Source organism: Vulpes vulpes, chromosome 12 (genome assembly GCF_048418805.1).
Source record: "Vulpes vulpes isolate BD-2025 chromosome 12, VulVul3, whole genome shotgun sequence".
In the NCBI taxonomy this organism is placed as follows: domain Eukaryota; kingdom Metazoa; phylum Chordata; class Mammalia; order Carnivora; family Canidae; genus Vulpes; species Vulpes vulpes.
Window position 1 is genome coordinate 109,463,365 of NC_132791.1, and position 16,664 is coordinate 109,480,028.

The following is a 16,664-nucleotide window of genomic DNA, read 5'->3' on the forward strand; positions in this document are numbered from 1 at the left end:
CCACATGGGTAAAGAACAAAACCAGCAGAACGCCCACCTCACTTCTAAGCTTAGCTCATTCACATTATCACGTGCAAATAAAATGTTTGAAGCCCCAAAGTTTTGGGGTGGTTGTTTATGCAGTTGATAAGCAACAGAAGAATCACTTCAGTTCCCTGAGTTACCTAAAAGGCTACCAACGAAGAACAATCATTTAGATGACAATGAGGAAAAACGGCCACCTGGATGCCACCATTCCATTTTCTCAAGGAATTGAGAAACCATAATTTCATTCTCATGACATTCTAAGGAAATGAGGTATGGGTTAGGAAAAATAGTGAGGAGGCACAGAGATGCTGAATGTTACTAGGCCCCATTCTAACCATCTGTCAATGGCTCTATCTACGAGATCTCAATACCGCCCTCTTGTGGACTAAAACTACAAAGCAAATCTTGAGGTTCCACGATGAAAATGCTAAAGAGGGACCCTGTTGGCTCAGTGGATTAAGCATCTGCCTTTGGCTCAGGTCATGATCCCAGGGTGCTGGAATGGAGCCCTGCATGGGGCTCCTTGTTCAGCAGGGAGCCTGCTTCTCCCTCCTGCTCCCCCTGCTTGTGCTAAGTAAATAAAATCTAAAAAAAAAAATGCAAAAGAAAGGAGAGAGTCTGAGAAATACCCTTAACTTTGAAAAGGCCCTTATGCTTCTATTGCTGCTCATAATCTTAGGAGATTATATCAGAAACATCACAGAAGTTGTATCTTGCCATTAACTTCTGAATTTCATTCAATCATCTATGGATTCAGAAAAGTATTTACTGAACACCTGCTACATGGCAAGTACTGTATTAGATGTTAGGGTAAGAAGGGCTGACATGGTATCTGTGAAAATGCAGTAGCTATTTCCATGAAATAAACAGCGAGAAAACAAACCAAGATAAAAACTGAAAGTTACAGTAAGTGCCATGAAACAAATGGGCAAAAAAATAAGGACAGGTCCCTTCAAAAAATATAAGGGTCAGAGAGGCCCTCTTAGAAGTGATACTTGAGACTTACATGTGAAGAAGGAGCTTACCATACAAAGCATGGGCTTATTAGTAAGTAGAAAACATGCCAACCAGAGATAACAGGTCTTCACGGCACCATTTCTTTAACTTTTATTTCTTTTTAAAATTTAATTTCAAGGTCAGCAAAATCACAAGAACAGTATTGTAGCTACTACTCTGGCAGAGGCAGCACTGTGACAATAAATGCCAGTGGGTAAATCAGTTTTCTATCCAAACTCTATTTATCTGGGCTCTAAGTTGAACACAAAGGCAGGCTTCTTGGAAAACAAAGTGGAGAAGGAAAATCGCAAAAATGCAAAGCAGGACAAACAAGACTTAGTGGCATTTTACAACCTGTTTTTTTCTTCTTCAAACACTGTCTCTGACATCTTTTTATGGCAATGAAAATATTTTCCCTTTCATGGCTTCACTGTATTTCATCAATTAAATACAAGTTAGTATATCTATAAGAATCCCCTATTGGTGCTAAAGTTCAAATTACAAACTCAAATGACCATTTTAATAAAAAAGCCTTATGTTGTTAGTTGACATAGATCAACAGCTATAATTCAATATTATGGTAAATGGCTTATGTATAGCGTAGGCTATATTAAAAATAACAAAACAAAACTCTCTTGAGGTTCCTACTGAACATTAATTAACTTCAACCCAGCTATCACTTGGCTTGAAAGTTGCTCTTCAGACATAATAGTTTTCATACATTTCCAATAGAGGGCATGAAGAATATATCGTAAGAAAGAACCCTAAATCAGTATTATACTTATCTGATATTAGCAAATCTTAAGGAGATCTTATGGCTCAAATGACTTCCTATAACTTTGCTCTGACATTGCGTGAAATTGTCAAAACTCACAGAACACTTTTAAGAGCTGTGAATTTGACTGTATTTTATCTCAAAAACCAAAACTAAAAATCCAACTACGGACAAGAATCCTCCTTTCTACCTCAACATACAAGCCAGCAGTGCACAATATACCAACTAGAAAACACTTTTTCTGATGAAGATACAACTCACTAGCCTAAAAAAGAGATTATTCCTTTACTTTTTACCTTTTTCTCATCAGTAAGGTCAAGGGATTCAAGTTGCTTTCCCTGATCTGCTGCATACAGTTCCAGGAGATTATCAAAATTTGTAGTTAATACCAGGGCTCCATTTTCCATCAGGTGGAGAACTGACTGAAGGAGCTGTTTTCCAGAATCTTCCATCTTTGACTCCAAGTCATCAAATACTTCATATAAACAGTCCTTGAAAAATGTGGATCGAACATTACTAGTTCGCTGGGGAGGGATTGGAGAGAGAAAAATTAATTCCATGTGTTTTGGTAGGCCTTTTGTTTTAATTACAATAATATAGCAAAATTTTGAAGAACACTTGTACTTAAAATAAGGATAAAATATTGTCTACTTCAGAGAGTTACAATAAGAAAAACAGGATGAAACATGGCCAAGTGCTTATTAGCACAATGCCTAGCACATAGTAAGTGATCAGTACTATTACATCATATGCAAATAAGCATAAGATCTCTAAATAAGCAAGTTTATAGATTGAAGAAAATGGCCTTGTTCAGGAGATGTGAGTTACTACCAGGACTAAAGAACTGGGGTGGAAAGCACAGCACCTACTACCCTCTAATTAGGCCTCAGATAAAAAGACAATATTTTCTGCTAAATTTTCCTCATCCAGGGAATAACCAATAAAAGACAGCTAGCTCTAAAATGTGCTTAATGTCTCTTTTTCTAATTCTGGGTATATTTTATGGTTGTTGATAGATTTAGGAAAAACAGCTTACCTTCTCCCTGCCTGTTTTTTTCCCCCTAGCATAATTCAGGAGTTTGTTCACAGGTATGCTAGGAAAAATACTTGCATATAACAAAGGTTATCCAAAATCTGCATTTTGTATCTGTTTTTAAAAATACCAAACACTAATCAGCTCTAAACAGACTTCCTCCTTCTTTACATATAGTTTATGAGTAAGTGCTTTCCCAGTTTCATTCTGAGTGTACGTAAGTATCACGAGGACTAATGAGGAAACAGAATACAAAACCTCAGGTAGGAAGACGGTTTTATAACTTAGAAGACAAAGTGGCCCCAGGGACACAGGATTTTCAAGTGGGAACCTAACTGTGTAATGTGCTGTAAAAAATTTCTGATCCCTATCTTGTTCCTGCAAATACCACCCCATTAAGTAGTATCAGAGCAAGGATCAGTTCATAAAGCTCCCAATACTTCCCAAACTCCAAGTAACCACACTTAGCTGCTAGACATGTGGATACTGAGCTCCTTCTGTTTTTCCTCAAAGATGTTCCCCTATCTTAATGGCACAATGCCCAGAGAAAGTCCTGTTTCCATGGAACTGCGTAAGCAGATTCATAAGATATACTTCCATTTGCCAAATTCCTTTCCTAATTTTCAAGTATTTTATAAACCTACCCAGTCTTTAAATTATACCTACAAAATAAAAAGGTAAATATTTAAACACTGGAAAACTAGAACACAGAGGTGAAACAGTACCTCTGTTTGGTGGTGACATAGCTTGGAGTTTATCTGGTCTGTCAATCACTATTCCATGCAACATCTACAACTAGACAGGCTTCTCATTATACCTTGTTGTCAGTGGGCTCAAAGATTCTCTTCTAGTGCTAAATAGGTGGCATAGCTCATATTTATGTGGCTAAGAATGTGCGTCATGTTTAACTTGTCCATTTTCATTATATAATGGCATTAAGTAATTACATGACATATTAGCAGCTCATAGGCAACCAAATGTTCAATCAAAATGAATGATCAGAAATAGTGAAAAATTTACAACTATACTTACTGAATTTTACCACATACATGAATCATCAAAAATATGATGTCCCTTTAATGTCTACCAAAATAACTCATTTACCCTACAGTCTTACAATCCCATTTCTGGGACTATATCGCACAGACACACTACAAACAAATGAAATGACATATACAAGGTTATCACTGCTCTGTTATCTGTAGTAGTAAAAGACTGGAAACAAGCCATGTATCTGTGTGTGGAGACTGAAATGGCCAAGAACCAACATAAAGGAGGCTGGTATGGGAAGATCTCTAGGATATACTCTTAAGTAAAAGAAACAAGGTGCCAAACAATATGTTTAGAATGCTACCTCTTGACATGGGGGATGGAAGAGGTATTGAGATAGAATAAATCTAGTCCTATTTGCTTGTTTTGCAAAAAAGGAGTACTGAAAGGATACTCAGAAAGCTAGTACGATCAATAAAAATACAAAGAAATGGTTAAAAAAAAAAAAAGCTAGTACGAGTGGCGATCTATGGGAGAGGGGTGAGTATGGCAGAGGAAGTAGACAAAGATATGGCAGGAGTGAGAGGTTGCAATGTATGTAAACCTTTTTTCATCATTTTCATTTCTGTAATGTGCATAAATAATAACTATTCAAAAAAAGCAAAACTAAGCTTAAAGTTAAACAATAACTATGGTGATTTTTAAGAACTTCCCTGTTGTGTTTTATGTCTTCCTTTTGTACTCTGATTCATACACAGAGTTATACAACACCATATCCCAGCACCAGTTTAATCATTACACACACAGATAAAAATACCTGAGTATACAATCAGGTAATCATGGGTGTGGAATATTTTCTTGCTTCTAAGGGAAGAAATACAAAAGGTTAAAAAGCCTGGGAAGAAATGTTTTAAGTCACTTATTCTAGTTTTTCTATTTCTTCGAGTTATTACATCTTGCATATCAACGCAGAGAGTTGTTAACTGTGCAGATTTCCTCAGGCTTAAAACGAACATCTCTCTCCTGAAATATGTGACGCTAGAACTAAATTTCCCACCAGTAGCCTAAGCAAAGACAAAGGAATGAAAACAAACAAGGAGGTTCCATAGTCAAAAGGAAATGCCAAACTCCCACACAATTTTACGGACATTTTCTTATTCGTTTAAAACAGTGAACTGAATCTAATGCTACTTCATTTCCTTCTACTCTTAACTCTCTTCTTTCTGACCCCAGATACAGTAAAAACAAAATCCTGACTCTTTCCCACCATTGTTATTCACATTTATAGTGCACTATGTGCCAAATACTTTATACACATTAGCTCACTTTTTCTTCACCTGACTTAAGTGGTGTTAGACCAATTTTACAGGTGCAAAAAGATTCTGAAAACTTAAGTGATTTTCCCAGGGTTGTAGTGCATTTAAATGGCAGAGTCTGATTCTGGACCCCAAGTTCTCTGGACTGAATGCACAATGTCATCCCCCTACTAGAAGAAACTGGCTCAGTAGATAGGCCTATTAACCCTGCCATATTACTGCTGTTTTATTCTTTAAATGACAATAAAAGGACAGTTTTAAACATATGTAAAAGTAAAAAGACTATAAAACCGTGTATATACCCATCACCCATTTTCAGTCATTATCACACAGGGCCAATCTTATTTAACCTAAATTTCCCTCCAACACACCCCTGCCACCCTCTCCCCTTGAACAGATTTTTTCTGAAGCAATTCCCGTGCATCATACTTCTTGCACCTACTTCAATTAGAATTTATAAAATAAAACGTTAACTGAGATACTACCTATTACACCTAAAAGAAAAAAGCAGTAATACTAATTCCTATTTATTTTGTAAAGATTTTACCTATTCATTCACAAGAGACAGAGAGAGAGAGAGGAGGGAGAGGCAGAGACACAGGCAGAGGGAGAAGCAGGCTCCATGCAGGGAGCCCGATATAGGACTCCATCCCGGGGACTCCAGGATCACACCCTGGGGCGAAGGCAGGCGCCAAACCGCTGAGCCACCCAGGCGTTCCTTTTATTTTTATTTCAAAAAGATTTTCTTTATTTACTTGACAGAGAGAGCGTGCACAAGCAGGGGAGGGGACCAGCCAAGGAAGAAGGGGGAAGCAGGCTCTGGGATTATATAATGAGCAGAAGGCAGATGCTTAACCGACTGAGCCATCCAGGTATCTCATATTAATTCCTTAATATCAAATACTCAGTGTTCAAATTTTCCCAAACGTGTGTGTATTTCAAAGCCTTGGTTTGCCTGTAATTTTTTTTTTCTTACATATCCTCTATTAAAGTGGTTTACAAAATGTGGCCTGTGGACCTTGTGGATCTCTAAGATTCTTTAAGGAATCTGCAAAGTAAAATTGTTTTCATAATAACGTTAAGGTAATTTTTGTTTTTTAAACTGTGCTGATATATGCACTGATGGTACAAAAGCAATGACGGGTAAAAACTGCTGGTGACTTAGTGTGAATCAAGACAGTGAAACCAAGCTGTGCCCAAAATCACTGCATTCTTCACCACCAAAAACATATAGAAAGAAAAAAAAAAAGTCCAGTTTCACTTAAGAATGTCCTTAATGAAGTAGTAAAAATTATTATGTTAAATCTTGACCCTTGGGTGCCTGGGTGGCTCAGTGGTTAGGCATCTAACTTCAGCTTAGGTCATGATGCTGGGGTCCTGGGATCAAGTCCCTCATCAGGCTCCCTGTAGGGAGCCTGGTTCTCCCTCTGCCTATGTCTCTGCCTCTCTCTGTGTCTCCCATGAATAAATAAATAAAATCTTTAAAAAAAAAATAAATAAAAATTTTTAATAAAAAATCCTTAAAAATCTTTAAGTAAATCTTGACCCTTGAGCATATGTCCTTTTAAAATATGCACAAAGCACTTCTGCCACAGACTGAAATATGATGGTTGTCTCCAGGCAAAATACTTGTGTGATTGAATTGTAAGCTCAACAATGCACGTTTTTTCATCAAACACTATTTTTATTTGAACAAATGATAGACAAACTATAGTTATTCAGATTTGGGCATTCTCAGGCATTTTTGCAAAAATAAACAAAGTGGAGTCTGCCATTTTGAGGAAAACAACTGAGGACTGCTGCCATGGTTGCCAATGACAAAAGTTGAGCTTTCATCAAAATCAGAAGTAAAAAATTTATTTAAATTCAATTTACTTAACATATAGTGTTTTATTAGTTTCAAGGATAGAACTTAGTGATTCATCAGTTGCATATAACACCCAGTGCCCATTACATCACATGCCCTCCTTAATGCTCATCACCCAGTTATCTCATCCCTTCACCCACCTCCCTTCCAGCAACCCTCAATTTGTTTCCTCTAGTTAAGAGTCTCTTAGGGTTTACCTCCCTCTCTGTTTTTATCTTATTTTGCTCCTCCTTCACTTCTATGATTGTTTTGTTTCTTAGATTCTACCTATGAGTGAGATCATATGGTATCTGTCTTTCTCTGACTTATTGCACTTAGCATAATACCCTCTAAGTTCCGGGGCGCCTGGATGGCTCAGTTGGTTACAAAGCTCCCTTTGGCTCAGGTCATAATCCTGGGGTCCTGCGATCAAGCCCTGCATCGGGCTTCCCTGCTCACTGGGGAGTCTGCACCTTCCTCTCCCTTGGACCCTCCCCCCTGGCTTGTGCTCTCTCGCATGCATGCACACTTTCTCTTTCAAATGAATAAAAAGCATAATACCTTCTAGTTCTATTCAGATCGCTGCAAAAGGCAAGATTTCATTTGTTTTGATGGCTAATATTCCATATGTAATGGAATAGATATATATATATATAATGGAATGGATAAAGAAGACATATTTATATATCTATTTATCTGTCGATGGACATCTGGGCTCTTTCTGTAGTTTGGCTATTTTGGACATTACTGCTATAAACACTGGGGTGCATGTGCCCCTCTGAATCACTATTTTTGTATCCTTTGGATAATACCTAGTATTGCAATTGCTGGGTTTTAGCAGAGTTCTATTTTTAACTTTCTGAGGAAATTATTACATAATATATATTATTATATTTCTGAGGATATATTATGAGACAACAATTTTGTGTTTTTTTAAGACATAAAAAGTTTTCTTTCCTCTTTGTTCTCAAGTGCATCATATATTCATATAGCCACTCTCACTTTCTGATTAGGGTTTAGATTAAAATGTTTTTCAGCCTTTTATTTTTAACAGCTCTACTGAGATAAAATTCTCATAACATATAATTCACCTATTTCAAGTGTAAATTCAATGATTATTTATAGATTCAGATACTGCAACTGTCACCACAGTCAATTTTAGAACATTTCATCATATCAAAAAGAAGCCACATACTCTTTAAATATCACCCTGCCCTCCATCCGTGCTCCAGTCCTCGGCAGCTACTAATGTACTTTGTCACTAACAGATTTCCCTCTTCTGGACATTGTGTATGAATGGAATCATCTATGTGGTATGTGGTCTTTTGTGACTGGCTTCCATTATACTAAGGGTCTTTCATATCACAGCACGTTATCAGCATTGAATTTCCTTTTACTGGCAAGTAGTATTCCATTGTATGAATATGCCATGTTTTGTTTATCCACTTGATAGTTGATGGACACCTGGTTTATTTCCACCTTATGCCTATTATGAATACTGCTATCAATATTTGTTTGTAAGTTTCTGTGTGGACATATGTTTTCATTTCTCTAGGGCACATCTAGAAATGGAACTCCTGGGTAAGATGGTAACTCTATATTTAATTGAGGAACTGCCAGACTGTGCTCTGCATTGTCTGCACCATTTCACAATCCTAGGAGTGTATGAGGGTTTTAATTTCTCCACATCCTTGTCAACACTGAACTATCTGACTTTCTTGACTCGAGCCATTTAAGTGCATGTGAAGTTGGTGGTTTTGATTTACATTTTTCGAATGACTACTGAAGTGGAGCATCTTTTCATGTGTTCATTAGCCACTTTACTTGGAACAATGTCTATTCAAATCCTTTGCTATTTAAAAACTGAATTGTCTTTTTATTATTAATTTATAATAGTTCTTTATAGTCTCTGGATACCACGCCCTTAGAAGGTATATGAATTGCTAATATTTTCTCCTGTTCTGGGGGAACTGTCTTTTTACTTTCCTTATAGTGTACTTTGAACCTAACAGCTTTTACGTTTGGTAAAGTGAAGTATATCTATTGTTTCTTTTGCTAGTTGTGCTTTTGGTGTCATATTTTTAAAAACTGCTGCCAGATCCAAAGTCATGAAGACTGAAATCTATTTTCTTCCACAAGTTTTATAGTTTCAGCTCTTATATTTAGGTCTTTAAACCATTTTGAGTTAATTTTTGTATACGGTATGAGACAGAGGTCCCATGACCTCTTTAAAGTCTACTAATTAGGGACACCTTGGTGGCTCAGTGGTTGAGCATCTGCCTTTGGCTCAGGGCATGATCCTGGGGTCCCAGGATTGATTCTTGCATCAGGCTCACTGTGAGGAGTCTGCCTCTCCCTCTGCCTGTGTCTCTGCCACTCTCTTTGTCTCTCTCAGGAATAAATAAAATCTTAAAAAAAAAGAAAATCCTAATTTTTTACAATATTCTAGATTAGTAACAATTTATCACAACTAAGGACAAAGAAATGAAAAGAGGAAGTAAAAGGTACTACGTTTCTGAAATGAATCATGAACCAAGAGGAAATTACTTTTAAGTGGCTCTCTTTTAGGCTAATTCTTAATGACACGTTTTCCTTATAGGTCCTACGGCCTAGGAGGAGGGAGTGGGAACCAACTGATAATTACTTTATAAAAAGTTATATTTTTTCCAAAAAATATACAATTTATTAAGATTTAGAATATGCTCTGGCTACTCTATTATTTTTAAATATATCTTAAATTAACTCTGATTTTTTTTTTTAAGATTTTATTTATTTATTCATGATAGACGGAGAGAGAGAGAGAGAGAGAGAGAGAGAGAGAGAGACAGGCAGAGGGAGAAGCAGGCTCCAGGCCGGGAGCCCGAGGTGGGGCTCGATCCCGGAACTCCAGGATCATGCCCTGGGCCAAAGGCAGGTGCCAAACCGCTGTGCCACCCAGGAATCCCCTGAACTCTGATTTTTGAAGGCAATCTGAAGACAATGCAAGAAGGCCCTTATCATTCATGAATTGGTATCCAACTAAGTTTGATAAACAAGACAAAATTCCTTATAAATATTTTGAGTGATCACCTTTAAAAGGAACATTAAAAAACCAGTGTTGGGACACCCGGGTGGCTCAGCGGTTTAGCACCGCCTTCAGCTCAGGGCGTGATCCTGGAGTCCTGGGATTGAGTCCCACGTCCGGCTCCCTGCATGGAGCCTGCTTTTCCCTCTGCCTATGTCTCCGCCTCTCTCCCTCTCTCTGTGTTTCTCATGAATAAATAAAATCTTTAGAAACAAAAAAAAAAAAACAAAACAAAGTGTTGCTTCATTTAAAAAATGATAAGATTTACCTCCAATCTTTTTGGGGTTCCCTAAAAAGACATGAATGCCAAGGAACAATACTTTTATAGTAATGAGTATAGAAAAAGTAAATTCAAAAACACAAATAATGGGACAGTGGTCTCATTTTGGTATATATAAGACCTCAACAACACCATTGACACCATCATCTCACACAGAAAGACAGACACACACATATACACAAATGGATCAAGATAACTACCCTGAACAGGGTCCATAAGCAGACCTTTTGCAGAAGAACCAAATGTTATGCATGCAAATCAGTAAACCAGAGGGGTACCTGGCTGGCTCAACTAGTTAAGCCAACTCTTGATTTCGGTTTGGGTCAGGATCTCGGGGTCCGTGAGATCAAGCCCCATGTGTGTGGAGCCTGCTTAAGATTCTCCCAGCAACCCCGCCAAAATCTATAAGCTCAAAATGAACAACCTTACTACATTCAGCATGTGTGTCATGGTTTCCCTGGAAATTTCAAATGCCAGGATACACAGGAGGATACTCACAGGTGAGAGTTTCTGGATAAGGTCATGGGCAACATGGACAAGGTTCTTGTCTTCATGGAGACATTTCTGAAACTTTCTGCTCTCCTCATCTTCTAGAAGATCAAAATCAATGGCAGCATCCAGTAAGGCCTGAATTAAGCCCTTCCAGGATTTCAGGGCTGGAACCTGAGGTGCAACCGCAGCACTAATGCCTGTTCCGATCACCAGCACAAGTTCTCGAGGCTTCTTAGTTTTTAAGCTTGGAAGCAGCTTCCTGATAAAGTCAACCAAATGAAGAGGATTAGGAACATCCAACAGATAAGAGGGACATGGAAAGGCTGTCAAAAATCATGGTTTTCAGCTATCATTTTCATCATTGCAAAGAGGACAAGTACCAGTTTCTGAGACCTCTCCTGCAAGATGACCAGAATATTGGAATGGTTGGGTGGCTCAGTGGTTGAGCATCTGCCTTCGCCTCAGGGTATGAGCCTGGGGTCCTGGGATCAAGTCCCACATCGGGCTCCCCATAGGAGCTTCTCCCTCTGCCTCTCTCTGTGTCTCCCATGGATAAATAAATAAAAATCTTAGAAAAAAATAAAAAAGAAGACCAGAATATTGTCCCAGGGCTTGCAGAAAAACCTATATCAGGAATCCTTAAAGCCAATCTTAAAGTCAATTTTCTCCCTCAAAGTTCTCTCAACCTAAGAAAACCCACTAATAGTAGAAAAAGATCCAATTAAATTGCAGCCCAGCTGAGTTCTACTAACTAAATTATATTTTAAACCAATGTTAAATTTCAAAAAACATGGATTCCAGAGAGAAAAGAAATACATACAAATTAAGTTCCTATTTTGAGGGCAGCCTGAGTGGCTCAGTGGTTTAGCACCACCTTCAACCCAGGCTGTGATCCTGGAGACCCAGGATCAAGTCCCACGTCAGGCTTCCTGCATGGAGCCTGCTTCTCCCTCTGTCTGTGTCTCTGTCCCCTCTCCTGGGTCTCTCATGAATAAATAAAATCTTTAAAAAAAATTCCTATTTTGAGAGATATAAAACAAGAGATGAAAGAAAGCCAAAGTTAAGCCCAAATTTTGTAAACACTAATAAGATAAAATTGAACATGACTAAAACTGAGAATGAGACAATCAAATATGGAAACACATTTCACTTTTTGTTCTAGATACCTTCAAGGGAGGGGGGGGGAGGAGGAGGAGGAGGAGGAGGAGGAGGAGGAGGAGGAGGAGGAGGAGGAGGAGGAGGAGGAAGAAGAAGAAGAAGAAGAAGAAGAAGAAGAAGAAGAAGAAAAGAAAGAAAGAAAGAAGAAGAAAAACGAGAAAAACAGAATTCTGAAAACATAGTGTTTCACATTACCTAAAATAAACAAAGAAATAACTATTAAACAGCTATGACCAGAAGCAGAACATAGTCCTTTCTTCCCATGACAAGCACAGAGCTCTGTCTTGGAGAGAGAGCAATGGCACAAGTTCTGTGTTTCAGTTCTCCATCCTCCCCCCGCCCCCTACCTCAATCTGGAAACATGTTAAAATCTGCTTGACATATGTTTACTCACTTTAATTTTTGCTAATAGCAGGTGTTTTCTCAGATATTGCCGTTTTCATTTTTTTTGTCAAAATCAGAGAAAAAGGATTTGGATTTTGGCATAACATAAGAAGCCGTACTTTAAGCCTTGGAAAACCTGTTTTGGGGAAACAAACTTTAGAACTGCCTTCTCTACTTCCAACTCCTGCCTTCAGTCATTTGACAAATATGAAAAACTTCTAAAAGTACCAGACACTGTGGTAGGCACTAAGGATGTTTCTATGAATAAAATGAAGTTCCTATCTCAAAAGTTTAGTCTACTGGAAAAGACTGATAATAGATATTAGAAGCAAATGATGAAAATGAGTTTCAGTTCAAGGCAATCAAGATATTGAAACACACACAGAAATATATACTCACAGAAAATTTCTAAAAGGATTCAAAAGAACTGTAAATAGTGGCTAACTCTGGGGATTGAAGAGAATAATGGTTTTACTTTTCACTTGACTGTGCTGTATTATTTGACATTTTTGCCTCATCCGTTATAGACTTAAGGTGTAATGTGCCTAATTTAAAATTTCCAGTTAAAAAGGAAAAAAATAACCGTTGTGTTTCACTTTTGATTCTTCCTAAAACCACTAAGTAATCTTTTAGAAGGCATAAATTCATAAAAATCAGAACAGGAAAGGATGACAGCAGACAGCACAGGTCAACAAAATTTTAGGAGTTGTAGAGTAAGAGCTGATTCCCTTTATAGAACTTTGGGAATGTTCAAATATATCTGAAGGTGGAAGGGCAGGTGGGGCCAAAACACAGAATTGTTGCATGGCCGTATAAGAAGCAGTTAGAACTCTAGACTGGAGGCTTGCTTTCCACAGAGGTTGAACCACAGGGTTCTGTATTTGAGAACACTGTGCACAGCTTGGGAAATGCAGGTAAATGAAAGCCAGTATGTGAAATATTAAGACTCTCCCCTGCCTCCTTTTCCCAGAGGAAGACTCTCAGATCTTGGCAGTCAACCTTATAACTGTACCTTACTCCTCATCATCTTCTTTTGGGGAAAATGGCCAGCATGAGAGAAAAGACCCACAAATTCTGATAGGTGGGGATTTCTCAGCTACAGAATCTGGCCCATACTTGACACCCACAGTGAAGCCCATCAGTGACCAAGTCCTTGATGCGTATACAGATTTTCCAACTTGTCTCTTTAGTCTCTTAAATATGAGCAAAGAAAGGTCACCTTACATTTGAACAAAGCCTCCAATGTGAAAGATACACTTAAACAAACTAGCAGATAGAAAGGAACCTGCAGGAAACAAGCGACAATACAGGAAAGCAAAACGGAAAAGAAAACGGTCTCTCGTACAGATTTTTTAAAAAGAGGCATCTGTGAAACATGAACAGAATGCTATAAAAAAACAGATGGGCAAACAAAGATTTCTTGGAAATTAAGAACATAATAAAAAATGTTAGATTGGAAGAAAACAAAAAATCTTTGAGAAAGTAGAAGGATAAAAACAAAAGCAATAGAAAAATATAAGAAAACTAGAGTCTTGGGGCACCTGGGTGGCTCAGTTAAGCACTGGACTTTTGATTTCGGATTAGGTCATGATCTCAAGGTCATCAGATCAAGCCCCGCACTGGGCTCTGTGCTGGGTATGGAGCCTGCTTAACATTCTCTCTCTCTCTCACCCCCCAACCCCTCGTGCTCTCATACACACTCTGTCTCTCAAAAAAAGAAAAACTAGAGTCTTACTGCAGAAGGTCCAACATCTGAATACCAAGAGTTTTACAAAGGCACAATATAGAAAAAGTATAAAGGAAATTATCAAATAAGAAAAAAATTTTCCAAAGTGAATTATCAGTAGCCAGCTTGGAAGGGTGGCTGATATCTAGATTGATAATCTAGACTCATACGAAGGTATACCAACTGTGAGATTTTTAGGTTGCTAAGAGTAAAATAACTATTCTTATGAGCTTCTACTGAGAAAAGCAAAGGTCATATAACACAAAGGATTTGGAATCAGAAGAGTCACTATTCTGGCAGCAACACTTAGCTGCTAGCAGAGAATGAGCAATAATTTCCTAACTCTAAGGACAATGATTTCCTATCCCAATTCTACACTCAGCCAAATCATCAAATAAATGGACAGATATGATAAGGACATTTTCAAATGTCTCCAAAAACACTTCTCTGGTGAATCCTTACTAAGGAAGCATACTGAGAGTGTTTTTCAGCAAAACGAAGGACCACACCAAAAAAGGACAAGACAGTATCCAGGAAAGAGAGGATCCAACACAGGAGACATGTACAAGGAATGTTTGGGGTCATGGGAAAGGAAAGCGGCAACTCTCAGCAATGTAGCAGGCCTGGTGAACAGGAGTCCAGGGGAGGACACTCCGGAAGGAAAAGTCCATCAAAGAAGTCAACTAGTAAATTACTGATGGGTGTTAGCATATCTAAGAGAGGTACTCTTCTGTTCCAGAGTGTGAAGAAACTGACAGGTACACACAAAACAAAGCAAACAAAAAACAAAAAAAAAAACAACAAAAAAGGAAAGAGATAATCTTTAATAACTTGGAGGGAAAAATGGACAAAAAAGTATAATCAAGACACTGTTAGGCTCTGCTATAAATACAATTCATACAGTCATATATGTAACTACTAAATAACTGACAACCAAAAATTGGGATATAAAACACATGGGGGAAGAGTATTTGCTGTGTACGTGGTGGGGGCAATATGTAGGGAAAGGTTTCAGGAGAGCAAGCCTAATCCTAATCTTCCTTAACTGGAAAATAGATAAAACCAAAAAACTAAAGAATAGCAGTATATACACAGCATTTAAAATATGAATGCAGGTATTAGAAGAAACAGATAAAAAAGTTGAAAGTGATTATCTCCAGAGAGGGACAAGGCATTATAAGCTTTGAAGTACTAACTTTTAAATTATCTACATTTATGATCTTGATAAAAACAAAAATTAAATCCAAAATAAAAACAATTTTTATATGAAGGTCAATATTAATTTGTAAAAACAACTGGGATGTAGGGCAAGTTTGTTATTTTTTGTCATCTACCATTAATGGTAATTTACTAAATGTTCCTCGGATTCCCTTCCCTTGTTTACCTGGGCTTTTTGGTGGGGGGTGCGCCATCACTGAAGAATCCAAGAATCTTGTCTATATCAGAGGCCTGGCTCCCTGTAGAAGCCATCCAGTTTCTAAAATAGATTAAACACCACAGACCACAATTAGATCTGTAATATATACCATTCAAAATAGCACACACGTTAAACAGTTTTCACGAGCTGTATACCCTAAAGGTGTTCTAGAGGTATTCCCTGCTCAACAGAGATTCATTAATTAATGAGCATGCCGAACTTAAAGAATTAAATTCATCTCAAAGACATTAACCTTGAAATTACGACTTTCGTGCTAGATACTGTCATCCGGTTTCTGTTCCTGAAGGTTCTCCCTACCCCCTATCACCTCTCCTCAAAACAAAACAAAACAAAACAAAACAAAAATCAAGGTCAATTCATGTCAATTACTGGCTATCACTTTGTGGAGCCTAAGAGACACCTGCTATTCTCCCTTGATACAGGCTTGGGAAGACCTAGAGGATAAAAACAATCCGTGGATAAGTGTGCTAATAGCCCCCAATTACCATTTACTATCAGCTAAAGAAATCACTTAGTCAAGAACAGAACAATCAATACTAATTTGCTGATTGTTAGATACTCCTTGTTGGTGAACAACTATGTCCTCACAGGCAGTGAGGCATGTGTCCCTAGCTGATCAGAGTGGACTTGGAGACACTGTGATAAATGGGAAAGGTATTATCAAGCAAAGATCCATGAAAAATGGCCAGTTATGTTCAGGTGATGGGATAACTAGCAAAAGTAAGAGAATTACATGGATTAGAATGAAAATCCCAATGAGAAGTTTTAATTGCTCAAAATTTTAGCGAACTTGCTAACTCTAAGGATCATTAATTCGAAAATAGCAATATTTTGAATAGTGTGTATACAGACATACACACATATACAACAAAAGACAATACATAGTATCAGAGTCGTGGGTGTTTTATTATTCTTTCATCATCAATGTTTAAAAATAACTGGGGTTGCCTAGGTGGCTCAGTTGGTTAAGCATCTGACTCTTGTTTTCAGCTCAGGTTGTGATCTCAGAGTCTTGATCTCATGGGTCATGGGACTGAGTCCTGAGTTGAGCTCTATGCTCAGCAGGGAGTCTGCTTGAGGTTCTCTCCCTCTGCCCCTTGCCTCACACATCCCCTCTCTCTAAATAAATAAATCTTTAG

The 16,664-nt window shown here is 37.9% G+C and overlaps 1 protein-coding gene across 6 annotated transcripts in view; it reads right to left on the reverse strand.

Moving 5' to 3' along the window:
* Positions 1–16,664, reverse strand: part of FAM118B (family with sequence similarity 118 member B) — a 48,020-nt gene that overhangs the window by 10,960 nt on the left and 20,396 nt on the right. For all 6 annotated transcript variants that reach the window (XM_025998950.2, XM_072729415.1, XM_025998951.2 and 3 more), the window contains 3 exons: positions 15,472–15,564; positions 10,826–11,078; positions 2,095–2,322 (listed from right to left, as the gene is read on the reverse strand). In XM_025998950.2, coding sequence (XP_025854735.1) covers positions 2,095–2,322; positions 10,826–11,078; positions 15,472–15,564 — 574 coding nt within the window. The remainder of the gene's footprint in view (positions 1–2,094; positions 2,323–10,825; positions 11,079–15,471; positions 15,565–16,664) is intronic.